General features: G+C 38.2%; 1 protein-coding gene across 2 annotated transcripts; it reads left to right on the top strand.

Moving 5' to 3' along the window:
- Nucleotides 1-941: 941 nt before the first annotated feature.
- Nucleotides 942-13929, top strand: LOC105488564 (cyclin L1). 2 transcript variants are annotated; one of them, XM_011752758.3, is made up of 11 exons: nucleotides 962-1920; nucleotides 2227-2301; nucleotides 2739-2848; nucleotides 8567-8687; nucleotides 9487-9551; nucleotides 11346-11445; nucleotides 11558-11662; nucleotides 11751-11892; nucleotides 12139-12250; nucleotides 12350-12448; nucleotides 13137-13929. In XM_011752758.3, exons 1-11 carry the CDS (start codon nucleotides 1618-1620, stop codon nucleotides 13483-13485), a joined length of 1581 nt encoding a protein of 526 aa, XP_011751060.1. In that variant the 5' UTR covers nucleotides 962-1617; the 3' UTR covers nucleotides 13486-13929. The 2 variants fall into 2 exon arrangements, with proteins under 2 accessions (XP_011751062.1, XP_011751060.1); XM_011752760.3 differs by lacking the exons at nucleotides 11558-11662; nucleotides 11751-11892; nucleotides 12139-12250; nucleotides 12350-12448; nucleotides 13137-13929 and having other exon boundaries at nucleotides 942-1920; nucleotides 9801-11353.
- The last annotated feature ends 7110 nt before the right edge of the window (nucleotides 13930-21039 follow it).

The following is a 21039-nucleotide window of genomic DNA, read 5'->3' as shown; positions in this document are numbered from 1 at the left end:
CGCTTGAACCCGGGAGGCGGAAGTTGCAGTGAACCGAGATCGCGCCACTGCACTCCAGCTTGGGCGACAGAGCGAGACTCCACCTTAAAAAAAGAAAAAAAAATCAACTGATAACAGGCGATTAACAGGAGACAAGGCATACATAACACCGCAATAATAGCAGGAGAATCATTACCCAGTAGCTTAATGGAGTACAGAAGATTTTATATCCTTTTTTTCATAGGGGAAAGGGGAGATGGGAAATGTAGACATTTATTTTGAGAAGCAGCAAATGATTATTAGGAAGAATGAATGGACAGAAAGTAATTAGCAAATAATTTTCTTTTGAGTTATCTTGTGAAAAAGTCCCTCCAGGCATGGCTGCATTTCTGTCTTTCTGAAATAGGATACCAGATCTCAGTGAGGGGAGGAATGCGATTGTTTCTTCTACAAAGAGGCTTCTCTAGTCTGGGAATGAAATTTCAGAGAGTACCTCCCCGCACTTGGGGAAAGGGCGGGCAACAAGTCAAGGTTAGGGGGACCTGCATTATGAGGCAGCTTCTAAAGCCTCTCAGTCTTTGGGGTATCGCTTTCTGAGCGTCAAGAGTAAAACGTGATGCATTACTTTCCTTCCAACCTAGATTCTAGTAGTTTAGATCAGTATCATCGTTTTTACTTCAATGTTCAGGAAACGCTGGAAATTTCTAGCTAACATCACAGAAAAAAAAAAACCCACGAGGTTGACTTCACCTATTCTGCCTACCCTCGGCAGGTAACTATGTATGAACTGACACTCCCAGGCATAATCAAATTACCTCTGTCAAGTCCTCGCCCTAAGACTATTTTTGGAAACTAGGGATTTTCCAGATTACTGAAAGCCTTGTCAGTGTCAAAGGCCGGGCAGGAGTTTCGCAAGCGGAGCTACGAAAGCAGCCGCCCTCACGGTCATTCCTGTGCCTCCGCCCTACTTCCCCACACTGGCAAAAACACGCCCCCCGGGGAACTTTCATCTGGGAACCGATACAGTCCACTGTCCTGTGTTCTTCAAATACTGTAAAGCAGGATAAATACTGTAAAGCAGCCCTCTCCAGTTTCCTTGAGGGTCACTTTATATTACACATTCGTCCACACACGACACCAGTCACCACTTTCACCCGCCAAAGCGCGCTCAGGTCGGCCGCCACTTCCCTTGGTACACGCAGAACACTAGCCGCGCCGAGGTTAAAGGAAGAGGCCGGAACGCAGGGTGAAGGGGCGCAGAGATGATAGCCAACGCCGCCATCTCTATTTTGGGCATAAGGGATCTTGTAAAGCTCCATTATTCGTGTGGCTAAGTATCACAAACAAGGTGGTGTCGACAGGCCTTGGCTAGAGAAGGCCTCCTTAGCCACTGATGACCCCAAGGTCTGTCGCACCACCAAACACTCCTCGCAGGCCCGGATGCCGAGGGCGGAGGCGCGGCCTGAAGGGACTAGTTGGCGCGCGGCGGCCCGGCGTGGTGACGTCAGGGCGGAAGCGCACGCGGCGTGAAGCGGCACAGAACCCGGCGGTCACGGGAATATCCGTCGCGCCGAGAACGCTGGTTAGTCTTGTTTCGGGTTCCGGCTGCGTTGAGCTTGCGTGCAGCTCGCTAAGACTATGGCGTCCGGGCCTCACTCGACAGCTACTGCTGCCGCCGCCGCCTCGTCTGCCGCCCCAAGCGCTGGCGGCTCCAGCTCCGGGACGACGACCACGACGACGACCACGACGGGAGGGATCCTGATCGGCGATCGCCTGTACTCGGAAGTTTCACTCACCATCGACCACTCTCTGATTCCGGAGGAGAGGCTCTCGCCCACCCCATCCATGCAGGACGGGCTTGACCTGCCCAGCGAGACAGACTTACGCATCCTGGGCTGCGAGCTCATCCAGGCCGCCGGCATTCTCCTCCGGCTGCCGCAGGTCAGTGCTCTGGCCCTGGGTCGGCTGGGCGCTCCTCTCCTCCCCTCCGTCCCCTACGCCGCATCCCCGTATCACTGTGCCCCGGGAGGGTGGGGACGGCTCCCTCAGGCTCTCCCATTCGGGGCCCAGCCGGGGCCGGGGTGTGCCGGGGCGGGGGGCTGCGGAGGCGGAGGGAGGACCTGGCAGCGGGCTGTTCGCGGCGGCGGCGGGAGGGGAAAGGGAAGCGATCGGCGGCACAAAATGGCGGCGGCGCCTGGAGCGGGCCCGCCTGACCCCTGCGCTTCCGTTCTCCTCTCTTGTCTGCAGGTGGCGATGGCAACGGGGCAGGTGTTGTTTCATCGTTTTTTCTACTCCAAATCTTTCGTCAAACACAGTTTCGAGGTAAGCACAGCGGAGGCGGGTAAAAGGGATTTCTTCATCCGGAAATGGGCAGAAGTAGGGGTAGTGTTAGCAGCCAGCTTTTCCAGAAAGGGAGTGGTTTAGTTTAGGCCTTTGTACCTACTTCTTACTCGCCAGGAAGTGGAAACCTTTAGAGTGTGGTTCACAATCCAGAAAATGGATCCCGAGCCTAAGTGCCCTCTTAACGAGAAGTAGTTTTCAACCAAATACAGAAGTGCTGTGAGATTGAGCTTGACTCTGGAACCAAAATTAAGATGAGTGGAACAACAAAGAGTGTAGTACTAGCATAGCTGGTAGGCTTATGGCATAGAAATGTCCGCTCTAATTTTACTGAAGATTGTCCCACTTGTGTTCTAAAGTTTATTCTTCAAAGTGAGTTTAATCTAACAATGACTTTTGTGGCTCGTGGCTTCTTACAGATTGTTGCTATGGCTTGTATTAATCTTGCATCAAAAATCGAAGAAGCACCTAGAAGAATAAGAGATGTGATTAATGTATTCCACCACCTACGCCAGTTAAGAGGAAAAAGGTAAGATTGGCATTATTGAACATAGCATCACTTGCTACTGCTGTACTGTGCACTCGTCATCAAATCAAAACATCTTTCCTCTCAAGTGAATATGGATGCAAAAGAAAACGGACTTTAATTTAGGTGTTAAAGTTCATATAGGAACACTGATATTTAAAATAATTTGAAAAAAGAAACATAATTAACCGGTTATCTAAAGTTTGTAGAGGCAGTTGCATTTATGGACAATCCTAACAGTGCTGTGAAGCCAGGCCTGTGGCTTAAGATTAAACAAGAAAGGGAGTACATTTGGCTCAAGTGTGAGTGTATTCTGTAAGTTATTTTTCCTCTCCCCTCTCTGGAAGACTGAAGGCTGTGGAAGTTTAAACACTGTAGTTTAAGTTAATATTGTGGCAAAGTTCTGTGTAGATTATGTTTTTCTACTCGAAGTCCCAGTTAATTCTTTATCAATTGAGGTTGGCTTTTGTTAGAGTACTTCTCAACATTGAACTACGATATATCGAATAATACCGGATCTGAAAGGACTGCAGGATGATAAAGTTTGAAGTTTGAAGTCAAAGGGAATAAACAGGTATTTTGTTTTGGTCAGATACAGTCTCAGTGAGTGGGTTAGAAAATTAACAAGATTGACTGGGTTGCATTTAGATAAGGCTCATTTATTTGATGTTGTAAGAAAATACAGAGACTGAAATAGTATCTCCTAGGTGTTGTGGTAACATAATTTTATGTGGACCTATGTGTTCCTGTGAGGCAGTACCAAAAAGTTTGTTGCAGGACTTCCTGCATCTACAGGTGACTTTCAGTACATGCTGCAGAAGGATATATTTGGTGTAGATTAGTTTTTGTATTCACTCTTTAAGGAATTGTAGTGATGTTAGTCAGTGTACTGAGTTTGAAAGGAAGTTATTAAAAGGATTATAAGTTGTTCTGGGGGCTGGGTATGTTGGTTAGTGCTGTTAGTATCCTATATGTGTAGTCCTTATTGGCTGAATCTGTAAGTTGGCAGTAATGGAACTATTCAGACAAGCAAATATTAAAGCAACTTTTAGATGACTAGTCTATTCTGTGAGTCTACAGACAGTTCTTTTTTAAAAAAAAATATCCTAGTCAAAAAGTCTGAAACAGTTTTTCTACATACTTTTTCTCCCCCATCTTTTCTCATTCACCTTAACTGTGTCCAGGGATAGAGTAATTTTTAAATTCTAAAACATCTTTTAGTTTGTTGATGAGTCCCTGGGAATTGGGAAGATTTCAAATTGGTCTTTGGTATGGTCTGAGCTTTAATCTGTATTTAGATACCTGGCTGATTCTTCAGGATGTTTAAAGTTATGACACTATTACAAGGCTCTATCTTTAGTCAAAGGTTTCTCTTTGCTTAAAGGAAATGGTTTTCTAGTATTATTCTTTGAACCATTGAGCCAGCTATTATGTAATCATATGATTATCTTTTGTGAAATTTTCCTGTGAGACTAAGTTTTCTTCGTTGATGTCAGAATAGGTCTTACCTGTAAAAACCATGGAATTTAAAATAATATAATCTCACCTGATCGTTGTGTCTGATGTAACTTTGTTTTTTGGGTCATTATTACAGAGAAACTGATTTTGTTTCAATCTTAGAAGTCTGATTATAGCAAAATTTAAAAGGAGTTGTTAATTGCATGGAAGCCTTTTTTTAAAGCAGGATGTAAAAGTGTTTCTATGCATATTACAAGTTTACTCAAGCACGTAACTTGTATATGTTATTAACTTCAACTCTTTTTTCCCTTGCAACCGACTATACAGCGACCAGCTACATTTACCAAAGCCTGGGTGATGTGGAGTGGTACATAGAGATGAAGCTGTCGTCATGGCAACAGTGAGTGAAGTATCGAAAATCCCCAAGGAGAAGCCAGTGCTCTGAGAATAGGTCACTGGAATCGGGGACTAACAGGTTGGCCACTGGTGAACCATTTAGAAAAACTCCTGTTTCTTGTTACAAGCTTTTGTCTTTGCTGTCCAAGTTATTAAAACTATAGCTTTGTATTTATTTTTGCACAGGTTAATGTCATTAGAAAGTACTGTCGGTATTATACGTTAGTTAGGTAAAGCATACTTGTCTTGATGATGCTATTTGTTTTAATCTAGTTTATTCGTAACTTTAAATTGTAGTGTGACTGTGACAGTTACAGTGGAGATACATTATTCATGTCGCCTGTAGGTCATTGGTCTCTTCACCCTGGCTACACATTGAGAATTAGCAGAGGAGCTTTTTAAAAAGTACCAGTGCTTAGTTCCCAACCTGGATTGTTTGGCCTATTCCTCCTTCAATTTTTTGTGGTTCAATAGTTATCTTTTAAGTTCACAATAAATGGCTAAATTTAGAGGGACGATTGCTTTTTCATTGTAGTAGTTTCCAAATATTTACTTTTGAGATGCAGCGTATTAAAATTTTCAAAGACTGCTTTAACCATTCTCATTAGTAAATGTCATGTACTTTCAGTGTATCCATAGATAATAAAAGTTGGATAGGTACGAATTGGAAAGGTATTAAGTGATGTTATTTAATCTACCAGTTTTCTATAGTATAATTCTGTGGCTCTACAAGGTGGCCTTCAGTTTGTTTAAATACCTATAAAGAATGTTTCTACTTTTAAGTAGGCATTACAGATTTTTTGTATATTGCTTGGCAGTATGCCTCTTTGTAAACTACCTATCTGTTACAGTCTCTTGAGAACCTGGTTCCAAAATTTCTCAGTCTTTGTAACACATAAATGAGACTAACCATGTTTGGACTTTGTAATTTTTGTTAGTGTTGAGTTATATGTCAATTACATAATCATGCTAAAGGAAAAAAGCTCCTCTAACAAACCATATAATAAACTTCTAATTACCGAAGACCAGGATTTTCTAAAACTGAAAATAATTCTCTTATAAATCAGAAACATCGGACAATAGAAACTTAAAGCAGAAATTGAGTTTGTGTGTTGATAATGAAAATTATTTCTGAGTTTTCTCTGAATAGATGAAGACTTCTTTTTTAAAGAGATTTTAAAATGCCACCTCCCCAGACTTTATTGGCAAGGAAAGTTTACCTGATTAGGGAGGAAAAAATTCTAGCAGACCTTAATTTAATGTGCTTTTTGCAACAGAAAGTACTAATTTGTAATTTGAAACTTTGTTTACTGCTGGTTTATGGAGATACATTTTTTTAAATTTATGATACAAAGTAATCTCTAGCAGGTAGTTGTAAATTACAGGTGCACCCTTGATTTGTGAGGTAGAACCAATTCTGAACAAAATAAAAGTGTCTGGTTTTAGGTTATATACCCACAAAGTTAACTTTGAAAATTGTGGGTAATAAATAGCAGGATTAAGCAAGAAGTTAAGTGTATATTGAATTATAGTAAATAATGGGTTTAGTTTTCTTAAATCTGTTTTGATGTCGTTGGGATTTTGACACAAAAACAGAATATTGCGTATAAGTTTGATTTGGGACTAAATAGTAGCTATAATTCAAACAAATATTTAGCTGCTTTAGTGTAATTGCAAGAACAAATGAATTATATCACCATTTGAAGGCAGCTCTTAAAGCAGGTTATGTTAAGAGGTGTCATTTTTATTAACAAAGAGAGAAAAATGAGACAACTATATTTTCATAAAATTACATTTTATTAGGGATTTTGATGATACCATTTTCTGTCTGGATTGCAAGGGGTTAAGAGTTAAAACGGTGTGCAGCTGTAACACTGGAGCTATTTTATCTCTTAATGCCAGTTAAGGAGAGCCATTAGATAACACCACCATAAGTTAAATAGAGTCTGAGGTTGGTGTACTTTTTTTCCAAATTTCCTATGATGATAATACCTGATCATAAACCTTAAGAGCTTTGGAATATGTTTATATGTATGTATGTATATGTGTATGTATATATATAGAGAGAGAGAGAGGTTGCTTTCATGAGAATTAAGTTTGACTTATTTTCCAAAGAGCAATTTGTAGCCTACTGTCCTGATAAAATGGATTCATCATTACACGTTAATATTAGAAAGCAGCTCAATGAGGCCAGCTGGTGGCCTCATTCCTCATAGGTGTGAGGAATGGGTCTGAGTGAAGGCCATTTTAAGTAACAGATGTCTTTTATCTTGTTAGTTCTGCCAATTTTTGTTTAGTAAGCATTCCAGTTTCTGTAATTTTAAATGGAGGAAAGTAAGGAAAATGTGTGATAACTGACTTTTTACTCTAATGTTACCATAGGGATAATGAAGTTCATTGCAGATTGTTTTCTAACCTTTGGTGCATGTATCAAAGTAGATTTTTGTTTTAAAAATATGAGATACATTTTTCTGGATCTGATGTTTATTGGGGTAGAGAGGATGACTGTCTTAAAAATAGATCGTGTATCCTGCCTAGAGCAAAGACTCTTAAGTCTTTTGGCTGAAAATGAAATGAGTATGGACAAAAATATTGAAGTATTCTACTTTTACCATATAATCAGTGTCTTGATAACAATTGTAGTTTTTGTTGGTTGGATCTAAGAATGTGTTGGACTTGGGTAAATTTCAGACATGACCAACAACAGAAAACAAAAGCCCAATTCCTTAACCTTTCCTGACTGAAACTTCTCGGGAAGAAACCAGTTCCGAATTGTAAGACATAAATAAGATCGTCTTTTATTGTAAGTTTTTAAGCTATGTAATAGGTTTTTAAACTATATAATAAAACATGGGGATAACATCAGTTGAATGTGCTACTTTTAAAGCATTAAACCACTAACATAAGCCTTCTGTATTATAGAAACTTCCGAGTTACCAAAATTTAGTCTGGTACAGAGCCCTTGAATATGTTCTGGTTCCCTCACTATAGCCCTTCATTCTCTTCTGTATTAATACTAAAGCATATTGCCTAATAACTACAACCCTGACCAAATTTTGGCCTGGATCTCATGGGTCACATGGAGTTTTAAATGTGATTTTTAATTTATTTGGGTAATTGACCTGAATCTATAGTTTTCAGATTACTTTTTTAAACAGGTAGGCTCTTAACAACAGATTGTTAAAAACATATTACCCCATTGGAGGGGAATCTGGATTAACTACCCACTGTTCCCCCCCAACTTTTGAAAAATTTTGGCCATAAACCAGCCAAGAGTTATTATTTTATAGAATGACTAAAATATTTATTAGTATGATCTTTGAGGACTTTATAGTACTGTAAATCTTAGGAGCACGTTAGTTTTTTTTTGTTTTTTTTTTTTAAGCCAGTCAAATAGCAGTGGGGGGATTGTATACCAACTTTAGTGACACTGATTTTAGTAAGTTCTGATAACCCACTACCATCGGACCAGCCTGGAGCACATTACTTTGGCCAGTGGAAAGTCTCTTGGAGAGACTTTGAGGTTTGTGATAACAAATCATGCTATCACTAAAGTTAAATACATATATATATATATACTCCTAGAATATAAGCAGAATGGAAAAGTTGGCAAGGATGAATTAGAGCATTGGAGTGAATTTTTTTCATTACAGAATTGTTAGTTCCTTTAGGAACTTAGTCTCGTAGATGTATATATTTAATTAGCATAACTTGGACAGCACAAGATTAATGCTTTAACTTGTTTGCAGGAGTTTAAAAAGCTGGTTTCTGTTGCCAATAGTTGGTTGGAAGGGAAAATGGAGATGCCACAAATAAAATTTTTTGGATGTGCAAAACAGTTTTGATTTTATTTCTTACAAACTATAGGACTCCAAGCCCCCTGATCCTTGATCAGAACTACATTAACACCAAAAATCAAGTTATCAAAGCAGAGAGGAGGGTGCTAAAGGAGTTGGGATTTTGTGTTCATGTCAAGCATCCTCATAAGGTGAGTTGTAGAGTACAGAAATTGGGTTCGTAAGTATTAGGACTTTTATAAAAATTCTATTTTATATGAATTTATGTTTCTATCTGAGCATTAACCTTGGTTTTAAAAAGCATTCCTTTAAAGGTTCAGGCTTCATCGAAAAACATTCTTTTGGATGTTGAGATTTATCAGTAAAGTGACAGTCAAAAATGTAGATTCAAATCTTAAATCTTAATTGTGTGCTCATAGAGAAGTTATTTTTGTTTCTGTGGTTAAAGTCCCAGTTCTTCCACCTAGAATACAGAGATGTAAAGTTCCTCATTCCAAGGAATAAATGTGTAGCTACAAAAGTGTCTGGCACACTTACTGTCATAGTAGAATGTTCTAAGTGTGTTGGCTGCTCACTGTTAGCATTATCGGAAATTTGTTTCTCCCAACATCTCTTAGCTTTCTCTTACCGCAATATAAGCGGTAGAGTGAGTTACCCAGGTCAGGACTACCTGGGCTAGAAATGTACCTTGGGAAATTAGGTGAAATAATCTAGCACAGTGCCCATCACATAGTAAAGTGCCAATGAAAAATACTCTTTTAGTTTCCTTTTTTTCCTGTACAATTCTGAAATGTACTTCTAAACAGAATTTATATAAAATCTAGTCATATAACAGTTCACAATAGAATCTTACGTACATTTAAATTGGTCTGTAATTATCGATGCAGAATTATAACTTGAATCTAACATTTTCAGTTACTTTTTTCATTGAACTCTACTCGGAAAGAACTACCAGTATACTAAATTGAGTTTTTTTCCCTTGTCCTTCAGATCATTGTTATGTATTTACAAGTCTTAGAATGTGAACGTAATCAAACCCTGGTTCAAACTGCCTGGTAAGTCACTTTTTTAGATTTCTTTCCTAGCCAGGAAAACAGAAGCAGAAATAAAGTAAGTTTCATTTTCCCTTTCCAAAATAATGAGATAAGTTTGTTTGGGGCTTTTTGTTGTTTTTTGTTTTTGTTTTTTTTTTAACCAAAAGGTAAATAATGCTTATTTCTGCTTCCTGTTTTCTTGGCTTGACTAATTACTTTTAATGGAGAACTCAATTTAACTTTGTTCTTTTTTCTACTCTTTAATTAAAGGGTAGTCCATGATGGTAAGTCATAGAACTCTGCCCTCTGCACTTCAGCCCATGACCTCAGGATGGCCTGATTGGCTACCCTGCTCTCCAGCCAATCCAGTGCAAGCTCTCATCCGAGATTCACTGAAGTGGTCCATATCCATCTGGCAGCATCTTCTAGTTCTGTCGGGGTGTCAAAAGGATTTGTATATTTGCTTCTAGAAGTAACTATTTGACATGCCTATGTATTTAATGTATACTTGTAACTATCAAAATGAATAGTTCATTTTTGATAGATTTGTTGTCCAGCCATTATGAATTAAATGGTTTCTTATTAGGAGTTTGACTAAATTTTTATTTTTAGTATGTATAGCGTGAATTCTACCAAAGGAGACTACAAACTTGCAGCTTAAAATGGGAACCAGTTCCCACACTGGCTTAATTTATATAACTGCTTGGCTGTATTGCGGGTAATATTAGAAGCAAGAAACACTTCATTTTTAAAAGAGATGTTACTATTATATTGCTTAAATGCCTTAGCACTTGGACTTTTTGAGATGCAGATGTGTGATTTAGAGTGCTGGCTTATTTAAAGGTCAAGCCAAGGAGTTTGTGGATCAGCCACAACTACTGTTTCCTAAGACTATTGATGTGAAGGACTTAGTGAAGTAATTTTTATATTTTGGACTTCCCAGCAAGATGTCCTTTTAATGACTGCCATGCTTCTTTTGGACTCAGTAAATATTTGTGATGTTAGAAAAGTCTCATTACTTTTATAAAATGCATGACATTTTAAGTATGTGTTGCATAAAATGGATTATAGCAGTTCTCATGGTTTAGGATTTTTAAGAAATAGTCCATTTAATTTCAGCTTAACCTTTTAAATGACCTGTAAAATTTCTTTAATAGTTTAGGAATGTTGTGGGGAGGGTTCATTAATAAAAGTTCAGCAATTTTTTAACTGAAGTAGTTTATCTCTTTTACCTAGTCACAAAAAAGGTATGTAAACAAGGCCATTATATGTGTTTATTGCTCTTTACTTCCCTATCTAGATTTTCTAAATATCTTAATTTTCTTAATATAAGTTTAACTTGTTACCTACTGAAAATGCCTTTTTACCCCTGTTAATGGTATTTTGAGCTTTTGAAAAGAACTTGGTTGACACTGCTTTTATTGTGGATAAAGGAGAGATGGTCAGTAATTAATGGCTTGAAGTATTATTGGAGTGGTTTATCATTTCTGAAACTAATCATGTCAGAATTGACTTTGAAAGCATTGCTTTTTACAGAAATATATTAACTTTAGGAGTAATTTCTAGTTGGATTGTAATACGAAATAATTTAAAAGAGCTTCGCTCATATATAGGAAAATTGCAAATGGTCCTACTATTAAATTCTTACTGCTTACTGATTTTTTTGAATTAAGAGTTGTTATATGCTAGAATATGAGGATGTGAATATAAATAAGAGAAGAAAAAAGAATAAAGTAGATTGAGTCTCCAATTTTATGTAAGCTTCAGAAGAACTGGTTTGTTTACATACAAGCTTATAGTTGAAATATTTTTCAGGAATTACATGAATGACAGTCTTCGAACCAATGTTTTTGTTCGATTTCAACCAGAGACTATAGCATGTGCTTGCATCTACCTTGCAGCTAGAGCACTTCAGGTAGGTGTATGTTTCCCATTTTGTTCTGTAGGATAAATCACACAAATTTTCGGTGGTTCCAATACAGATTTAGCAAAAATTTAACCTAAACCATTCTGTTCTTATGGTTTAGATTCCATTGCCAACTCGTCCCCATTGGTTTCTTCTTTTTGGTACTACAGAAGAGGAAATCCAGGAAATCTGCATAGAAACGCTTAGGCTTTATACCAGAAAAAAGGTATTCTCTATTTACTCGTTTGTGCCAAGATGCTAAGAGTCTAAGCTACTGTAAGGGAGAAATACTAACTTTCTTTTTTCCCCAACAGCCAAACTATGAATTACTGGAAAAAGAAGTAGAAAAAAGAAAAGTAGCCTTACAAGAAGCCAAATTAAAAGCAAAGGGATTGAATCCTGATGGAACTCCAGCCCTTTCAACCCTCGGTGGATTTTCTCCAGCCTCCAAGCCATGTAAGATGTATTTAGAATTAAAACGACTTGGGGGCACTGAAAGTGTATTTCTATTAGAGAGCTTTTACATTTGAAAGTTGCATAGAGAAAAATGATGTTAAGAAACTGCTACTGTGTTCTCTTATGGCAGTCAGCTAAAGACTGATACTTGGAAGCGGAAGCATGGTACTTTGAGTTACATTTAGAAACAACTTTTTGGCCCTCTGTTAAATCTAGTAGTTAACATGCTGTTATGTCTTTTAAAAGCATCGCCAAGAGAAGTAAAAGCTGAAGAGAAATCACCAATCTCCATTAATGTGAAGACAGTAAAAAAAGAACCTGAGGATAGACAACAGGCTTCCAAAAGCCCTTACAATGGGTGAGTATACTTGGGCTGGAAAACTGGCTTGAGGAATCTTTTATGTGTTTACTTTTTAACACACTAAGTTTGTAACTAATGTGTCATGATTTTTTGAAGTGTAAGAAAAGACAGCAAGAGAAGTAGAAATAGCAGAAGTGCAAGTCGATCAAGGTCAAGAACACGATCACGTTCTAGATCACATACTCCAAGAAGACAGTAAGTAAATGTTTTCTTAGAGAAGCAGTCTTATTTGGAGTTTTTAAAGGTTAATGTTTTTTCTTTAAAAATTGAACATAGATTATTTTCAAAGTTAGGTTAGAATTAGGCTTTTAATATGAGATAAATTATGAGAAATGAGTTTGGAGATGTTCTGGACATACAGTATCTTAATGGCATTCTGTTATATTTTCTCCCATGTTTTTTGGAGAAGTGTAGGAGCTACCCACAAAGTGCTTGAGAGCCATAGTATTGTTTTTAATGTGAAAACTCCTTTTTTAAAAAATTTCAGTTAGAAAATGTATTTCATTAACCCCTTATTAATAACTAATAATCAAATTAACCAATGAATCCTTCCTAGTTAGGCTTGTAATTAGATTGTTAGCTCCTCGTGGCTCTTCAATGTCTTTTGAACATGTGGGAGATACTTAATAAAAAGCATAGCTCTAGGACACTAAAAATTGCTAATTACTCCCCTTGGAATATAGACATAAGAACATTTGCTTAAGATTTAATATGTTACATATAGGCTTGGGCATACAGCAGTGATGGGTGGGGAGATTTTGAAAAGTTCTGGTTTGTCATTTATGTAGCTGGTAGTTTTGTTTTGAACCTGTTATGAGCAACCACCAGAGTAATCTGTTCCCCATAGAAACTGAACCTAAACTTCAAATTTTTATTATCTAAGCTATAATAATAGGCGGAGTCGATCTGGAACATACAGCTCGAGATCAAGAAGCAGGTCCCGCAGTCACAGTGAAAGCCCTCGAAGACATCATAATCATGGTTCTCCTCACCTTAAGGCCAAGCATACCAGAGATGATTTAAAAAGTTCAAACAGACATGGTCATAAAAGGAAAAAATCTCGTTCTCGATCTCAGAGCAAGTCTCGGGATCACTCAGATGCAGCCAAGAAGCACAGGCATGAAAGGGGACATCATAGAGACAGGCGTGAACGATCTCGCTCCTTTGAGAGGTCCCATAAAAGCAAGCACCATGGTGGCAGTCGCTCAGGACATGGCAGGCACAGGCGCTGATTTTCTCTTCCTTTGAGCCTGCATCAGTTCTTGGTTTTGCCTATCTACAGTGTGATGTATGGACTCAATCAAAACATTAAACGCAAACTGATTAGGATTTGATTTCTTGAAACCCTCTAGGTCTCTAGAACACTGAGGACATTTTCTTTTGAAAAGAACTATGTTAATTTTTTTGCACATTAAAATGCCCTAGCAGTATCTAATTAAAAACCATGGTCAGGTTCAATTGTACTTTATTATAGTTGTGTATTGTTTATTGCTATAAGAACTGGAGCGTGAATTCTGTAAAAATGTATCTTATTTTTATACAGATAAAATTGCAGACACTGTTCTATTTAAGTGGTTATTTGTTTAAATGATGGTGAATACTTTCTTAACACTGGTTTGTCTGCATGTGTAAAGATTTTTACAAGGAAATAAAATACAAATCTTGTTTTTTCTAAACTGCTTCAAATATCTTATTTAAATAAATTATTAAAAAGCAAAATTTTAATAGCAAAATGGCTGTACTGGTTTTCTGATGAACTTATTCTTTCCTCCATTAGATGGTAGTATGAGATTATTAAAATGCAATTCTTAACTGCATCGTGAGCTATTGTAAGTCTTCACTGTATATATGGAAAAAGGGAATGGGAGTCACCCAACAATGTAACATTAAATATTGTAGCACTAAACCAAAAAACCTGATTTGCATAAGGTAATTTTGAGTCAGATTTAAGTACTATTTCTGAAATGAGGTGCTGTATTGAATGAACCAAAACTTAGTAACTATTGAGCTTTAACAGTTCTGTATAATTTAGGCATTTAATGTTATGACTTTTATGTAGGCTAGGAGAAAAGGCGAGGCCCCTGAACTTGAGTCGTTGATAGAATACAAGCTGATCACAAAGAAGTGAAGTTTTAATGAAAAAGCCGGAATTTCTATCCAAATGAATGTTTTCAAGTTACTCACATTTGGTATTTTTTTCAAGATTTTGGAAATCAGTTTACAGATCTTAAAAGTCAAAAATGTTGCATTACTTTATAATTGCACTAAGATCTCCATTACATTTATTTTACCTACTTTAATTGTCCACTAGACTTGGCTCCAAGTGATTTGTTGCTGTTTCAAGAAATAAAATAACACCCACAAAGAGGAAGATGTATTAGACTGCTAAGGATATTTTTAAAAATAAAGTTACAGCTTCTGAAGAGCATTCCAAAGTCTTACAATGTGTTCACCAATGGCAAGTGGTGGAGGCTGGAAAAAATAGCTTCTCAAGGCAACTCCTTTGAAGGAGATGAGATTCATTAGGATATAAAAGTGTTGGGAGTGCTACTTAAATCAGTTTTAGTTGTAACTATAAAGACTAACCAGAACTAACAAGACCCAGTGTAAATTAGCCACTTCATGCTTGAAAGAGGGTAGATAGTTCATTAAGACATTTCTGCATGATTTCCAATACACATTGCTGAATTATAAATTGATATTCTGAAAAGCTAACTGCTTCTAAATGCTAAACTGTTTGTTTCCTTTACAAGACATTGAAAAAAGGCAGAGGCAAATGTCAGCAAAGGCCCTGTTAGCAAATTAATCTTGAATTTTTTTTTAACTTTTTTTTTTTTTTAGAGACGAGGTCTTGCTACATTGCCCAGGTCGGTCACGAACTCCTGGCCTCAAGTGATTCTCCCACCTCAGCCTCCCAAGTATTAAATTCTTATTGAAATTATTTATGTGCTTTATCTTTGCTGGGAAATAGGAGTGCTGTGGGTGAGGGTTGTTTGTGAAGATGGGGAATTGTGGAGGATACACCTGCATGTGGAATGAGGTTTGTATGTTAACGGTGTTTTTAGAGGTGGCTTTGTGGGCTAGACGAAGATTTTTTTCAGGGTCTTGATTTTTGTCTTATTGTCTGTTACTGAATCTGTTTTCTAAGTTGTCAAAGGATGTTAACCTCATGCTGCTCTATGGCTATTTTAAAGCTTTCTCTAAAAGTAATACTCATTTTCAAACTTACTTTGAGAAACAAAATTGTGGAATACCCATAATACCTGTTTATCAGCTCCAAAAATAATGATTAGCAAAACTTACTTAATCTGTGTCCCACCAATTCACCACTCCACCCTTGCTATTGGGAAGAAAATCCCATACAAGGAAAGTTTGTTCCCAAGTGTTTCAATCCACAAGACTGAGGATTTTTAAAACATCACCATATAGCTTTATTGTAAGAGTTAAAAGTAATGCCCTACTACCCCTGTCAGTATCCAGAAAGCCCTCATCTCTGATTTGTTTTAACTGGTTTGTTGAAAGTCCAAATATGTTGCATTGGCTTTAACCACAGGCTTCTCCGTATTTCTTACTTGAAATTGGGTCATGTCCAGAAGAATTTTTCACCTTCTGGGTTTGTTCATTGTAACTCTGTGCTGTCACTGAACACATTTTTCTGTCCACTGTGTGGTAAACTGGTAGATCTTGAGGCTTGAACAGATTCAGGTTTAATTTTTTTATTTGTCTGGAATTCAGAAGCCTGGACACCCAGATTGTTATTTTAGAACTGAAAACTAGGTTGCTGCCTCATCCACCAGGTATTTTACTGGGTTCTCAGTTTTTATCCATTGGTGCTTGTACTTCACTGGCTTTTGTATCTCTTTTCCCTCTGTCCTTTGTCTCATGTTTTGGTTGGCCTATTACAGCAATGAAAATGTTATTTGTCCTAATGATCCTGATATTTTTTTCCTTAAATGACCCACGAATTAAATCCTTTTTTTTTTTTTTTTTCTTTTTGAGATGGAGTCTTACTCTGTCGCTCAGGCTGGAGTGCAGTGGCGTGATCTCGGCTCACTGCAAGCTCCACCTCCTGGGTTCACGCCATTCTCCTGCCTCAGCCTCCCGAGTAGCTGGGACTACAGGCTCCCTGCACCACACCTGGCTACTTTTTTTGTATTTTTAGTAGAGACGGGGTTTCATTGTGTTAGCCAGGATGGTCTCGATCTCCTGACCTTGTGATCCACCCGTCTCCGCCTCCCAAAGTGCTGAGATTACAGGCGTGAGCCACCGCGCCCAGCGAAATCCTGATTCTTAATACAAGTCCTTTCATGTTATGGAACATTACATTTGTCCTTTGCAGTTGGTATCTTTAAAGACCGGTGAAATTCTTAACCATGTTCACATTTTAAAACAAAGTGAACATAAAAATGACTAATTCTTTCTTAGAACTGAAGTTCTAAGTTTTGCTTTAATTGCTTTTAAGTATTGCCACTTATAACCCCATTATTAACACCACAGTCTGCATCAAAAGCTTACTTTAAAACATTCAGTTTTCATGAAAGTTTTCAAAAAATAATTTTTTAACAATCATAAGTTTGAAAATTTACATACCAGATTTTTAAAAATGAAGTTAAAAGCATGGACATGCTGAGGGTCTTATGCATGGGCATATTGCAGGGGTCGGAGAGACAGGAGGTGCATGAGGTTTGTTAAGGGGAACATCACTTCCCTATGTGAAAACTGGAAGGGAGCAGCGTTCATTGTGTGGGCCTTGAGCCCCTCATCCCTTTCACGCTAAGGCTGGAAGCCACAGCCTGGTGTTCTAACCATTTGAACACTTCCATTTGTTCAAAGGTTGACTTTGTAATCATTTGAATATTTCCGTCTATTACATGGAAGGAACATGGACTTCCTTGTCAGCTCTGCATTTTAAATCATTCCTCCACAGTGACTTGACAAGTTATTTTACCTCTTGTCTACTGGCCCTTACAACACTTTGTGTAGTTTATGTGTTGGGCAAATAGGATTTATTTTTACCACTGCAACCCAAACTTCATATTGGAAAGCACTCAAATATTCAGAAAAGTTTGAATTCTACCACTCTCATAAACACAGTTCAAAAGACAGCTGTTTGAGAATGCTCCTTCACTAATACTAATACAGTATCTTCAATAATGTGTGTACCTTATAGAAAATCTTGAACAGTACAAGATTTTATAATTAAGGCATGAAAAACTGCTTGGGCTCTTTGATTCCAGGTGTCCTCTTTTCCCTTCTGCTATTGCCATCTATGTTCAATATAATTCTAACCCAGTTCTAGGTACAGAGAAATTTCCTACCCTGCCTGCTTTTATAGTTCATCAAATTTCCCTGTTTCAGCTATCACTTTTCTGGTATGTGTAGTCCGATTTCTGTCTGTCATGCCCTTGCCACAGTCCTTTCTTTGAACAGTAGATAAAATGATCTATTTAAAGTGTTAATCACATTGCTCTAATATATAAAGCCTCCAGTGGTTTCCCATATCACTGTAAAATACCCCTTGCCGGCCTCTCCCATCAACCTCGCTTTTTCTGTTCTTTGTATATGCACATCTCTTCCTGCGCCTTTATTGCCATCCTCATGTGGGGATGTTTCTGTCTCAGAGATAGTGTTTATTTAGGTCCCACTCTGCAGTCCTCTCCAGAGGGGCTGCTTTCACCACCCCTTCTAAAATAAGCCTCTCTAAACACCCCTGTCACGTTCTATCCCTTAACCAGCACTAATTTTTTTACAATGCTTACCACTACCTGAAATTACTTTATCATTTAATGTCTTCCTCATTAGAATGTAAGCTTGTAAGAGAGTGGCAGGGATGTAGTTTATTCATTATTTTATGTCCCTCACCTAATCATATGAGTGGCCCATATTAGGGCATGTAATAAATATTACTTGAGGAATGGATGAATTTAACATACTACCAATCCTCTGAGTGACTCTTCTTAAAGCCTTCATCATCATTCACACTTTCTTGTCTTTCATTTGGGGGTGTCCAGTCACCCTTCCATGAACATCTGTACCTTTTACAAAGAGAGGACTAGGTTCCTGGAGTTCATAGATGTAAACAACAGCCTAGGGGTAGCAAACTGGTGGGCCCTGAGCCAAATCCTGGCCTGCACATGTATTTTGTTTGGGTTGTACAGTGTTTGTTATAAATGAGCTGGCTGCTAATATTTTTTAATTGGAAATATTTACATTAAAAACCTAGACCTGTAGCTGCTCTTAAAAAATAAAAATACAGCCGGGCACGGTGGCTTATGCCTGTAATCCTAGCACTTTGGGAGACTGAGGTGGGCGGATCACTTGAGGTCAGGAGTTCGAAACTAGCCTGGCCAACATGGTGAAATCTCATCTCTACTAAAAATACCAAAAAATTAGCTGGGCATGGTGGTGGGTGTCTGTAATCCCAGCTACTTGGGAGGCTGAGGCAGGAGAATTGCTTGAACCCAGAAGGCGGAGGTTGTAGTTAGCCAAGATCATGCCACTGCACTCCAGTCTGGGTGACAGAGCAAGACTCTGTCAGGAAAAAAAAAAAAAAAAAAAAAAAAACAAAAAACGCCGGGAGTGGTGGCACATGCCTGTAATCCCAGGAGGAAGAGGTTGCATAGAGCCGAGATCGTGCCATTGCACTCCAGCTTGGGCTACAGAGCGAGACTATCTCAAAAGAAAAAAAGAAAACAACAACAAAAAACATGAGTTCCACAATACTCCAGGCCATAGTTAACTAGCATCCAGTAGCCCTCCGGGTGAGGCTGCATGGGCAGTGCATGATGATTCCCTCCACCCCTGTTAATTGTGTAACACTGAAGCCAGGTGTCAGTTGGCAGGTATCAGTGTGCTGATGGTATTTTCTTGAATTCTGCCCTTTTGCTTACTGATGTTACCTACCTGGCTCTTGACACCTGATAGCTCATGGAATATTCCAAGACAATGTGAATCACCAAATCTGTGAATGTGGCATTGTTTGACTAGGCTCTTGGGTCAGTTAAATCAGATTGTTTTCCGTGCCCCAAATCACTAGTGAACCACCGTATAGTTAACCTTTTCAAACTAATTCCTCACTTAAGCGACTTTTACTCTGCTGGAGCACTTAACAGAGCACATGACACACCATATCTTTGTACAGAGGGCATGGCACATTGTAAATCTCACTGTGAGGCTCAGGTTTCCACCCTCAATTACAAAACTTAATTTCTTGCCCAAAATGATTTGCTGCCCCAGATGTGTTATTTTCATGGACCTTTTCAAACCAAATTTTATTCATTTAACAAGAATTAATACAATATAGACCAACAATGAACAAATAAAGCCACATTTAAATTGATTAGCCAGGCTCTCAGCCCCTAGCTGACTTCTTTGACACACGCAATTGAAATCAAGAGTCTCAGATAAACTTCCAATTATTTGAGAACAGTCAAATTGCAAATGTCAAGTGTCTACTTGCATATAATCTGATGAGGGCTATAATGATAGGTTTCTACCTAGAGAAATAAGGATAGGTAAATTCTCAATTTTTAGATACATGGCACATACCTGCATGTAATTAATATTCAATTGGAGACAAGACAATGTTTTAAAAAGCCAAATGACATCCAAAATAATCCTCAGTATATTTTAGAGCCAAGCAACAGTACAATGAGTGCCAAGTTTAAAGAAGAAAGATGGACCACTGTGGCCTAGAAGGCCCCAGAAAATTTTTAGAGGACATGGAATGTGGGCTGCACTTCGAAGGGGAAGGTTTTAAAAGAACAAAGAGGAAGCCTGGCATAGTGGTGCACCTGTAGACCCAACTACTTGGGAGGCTGATGCAGGAGGATCACTTGAGCCCAGGAATTCGAGACTGTAGTATGCTATGATTGCACCACTGCATTCTAACTTGGGCAACAGCAGCAAGACCCTGTTTCAGGGTTTAAAAAAAAAAAAAAGAGAGACAAAGGGGAAGAAGCCCAAGAGATGGTGTTCAATGCTAACATCCTCTATTAGCTGTGTAATCTTATACATGTTACTTAACCACTCTAAACTTCCATGTTCCCATCTGTAATGAGTTAGTAATTAAGCCTAGTGTATTCAGATATTATGAAGGTTAAAGGAAATAATGTATATAACGCACTTAACACAGTGTTAAGTGTGTACATGTCCAATAAATGTTATCATTATTAGCATCTTTACAGTTGAGGATGCCAGACTAAAGTGTCTTTTAGACCAGAGCGCCATTGTTTTAAAAGCGGGTGATTGTAATTTCCTAGGGTTTCCTAGGGCTGCTGTCACAAATTACCACAAACTCTGTGGCTTAAAACAACACATAATTACTCCTCCACATTTCTGGAGTCTAGAAGTCTGAAATCCAGATGACAGCAGGGCCATGCTCCCTCTAAGTCCACCCTTCTTTGTAGTTTCTGGTGGTTCCCAGCAATCCTTGGTGTTCTTTGGCTTGTAGCTGCATCGCTCCAGTCTCTGCCTCCATCATCACATGGCCTTTTTCTCCGTATGTGTATGTTCTCTTTTAAGGATACCAGGGCCTACCCTAACCCAGTATGTCCTCATCTTAACAAAGTACATCTGCAAAGACCCTATTTCCAAATAAGATTACATTCTGAGGTTCTAGGTGGACGTGAATTTTGGGGAGACACTAGTCAACCTTTTTCAGTGACATAAGAAAAATAATAAAGAACCTGAAGTGGACTTTTTAAGAAATTTTCATTCTGAAATAATTTCAAATTTACAAAAAAGTTGCAAAACTTGTGTGAAGAATTTTTATATATCCTTCACCC

Source organism: Macaca nemestrina, chromosome 2, assembly GCF_043159975.1.
Source record: "Macaca nemestrina isolate mMacNem1 chromosome 2, mMacNem.hap1, whole genome shotgun sequence".
NCBI lineage: Eukaryota > Metazoa > Chordata > Mammalia > Primates > Cercopithecidae > Macaca > Macaca nemestrina.
This window is presented reverse-complemented; position numbering and strand designations above follow the sequence as displayed.

What these genes read in the sequence shown, in the direction of transcription:
- LOC105488564 (XM_011752758.3), top strand. Translation starts at nt 1,618, where the DNA reads ATGGCGTCCGGGCCTCACTCGACAGCTACTGCTGCCGCCGCCGCCTCG. An exon ending in CGCCAGTTAAGAGGAAAAAG is followed by an intron (nt 2,849 to 8,566) that starts GTAAGATTGGCA and finishes TACAAACTATAG; the next exon opens with GACTCCAAGCCCCCTGATCC. An exon ending in TTCTCCAGCCTCCAAGCCAT is followed by an intron (nt 11,893 to 12,138) that starts GTAAGATGTATT and finishes GTCTTTTAAAAG; the next exon opens with CATCGCCAAGAGAAGTAAAA.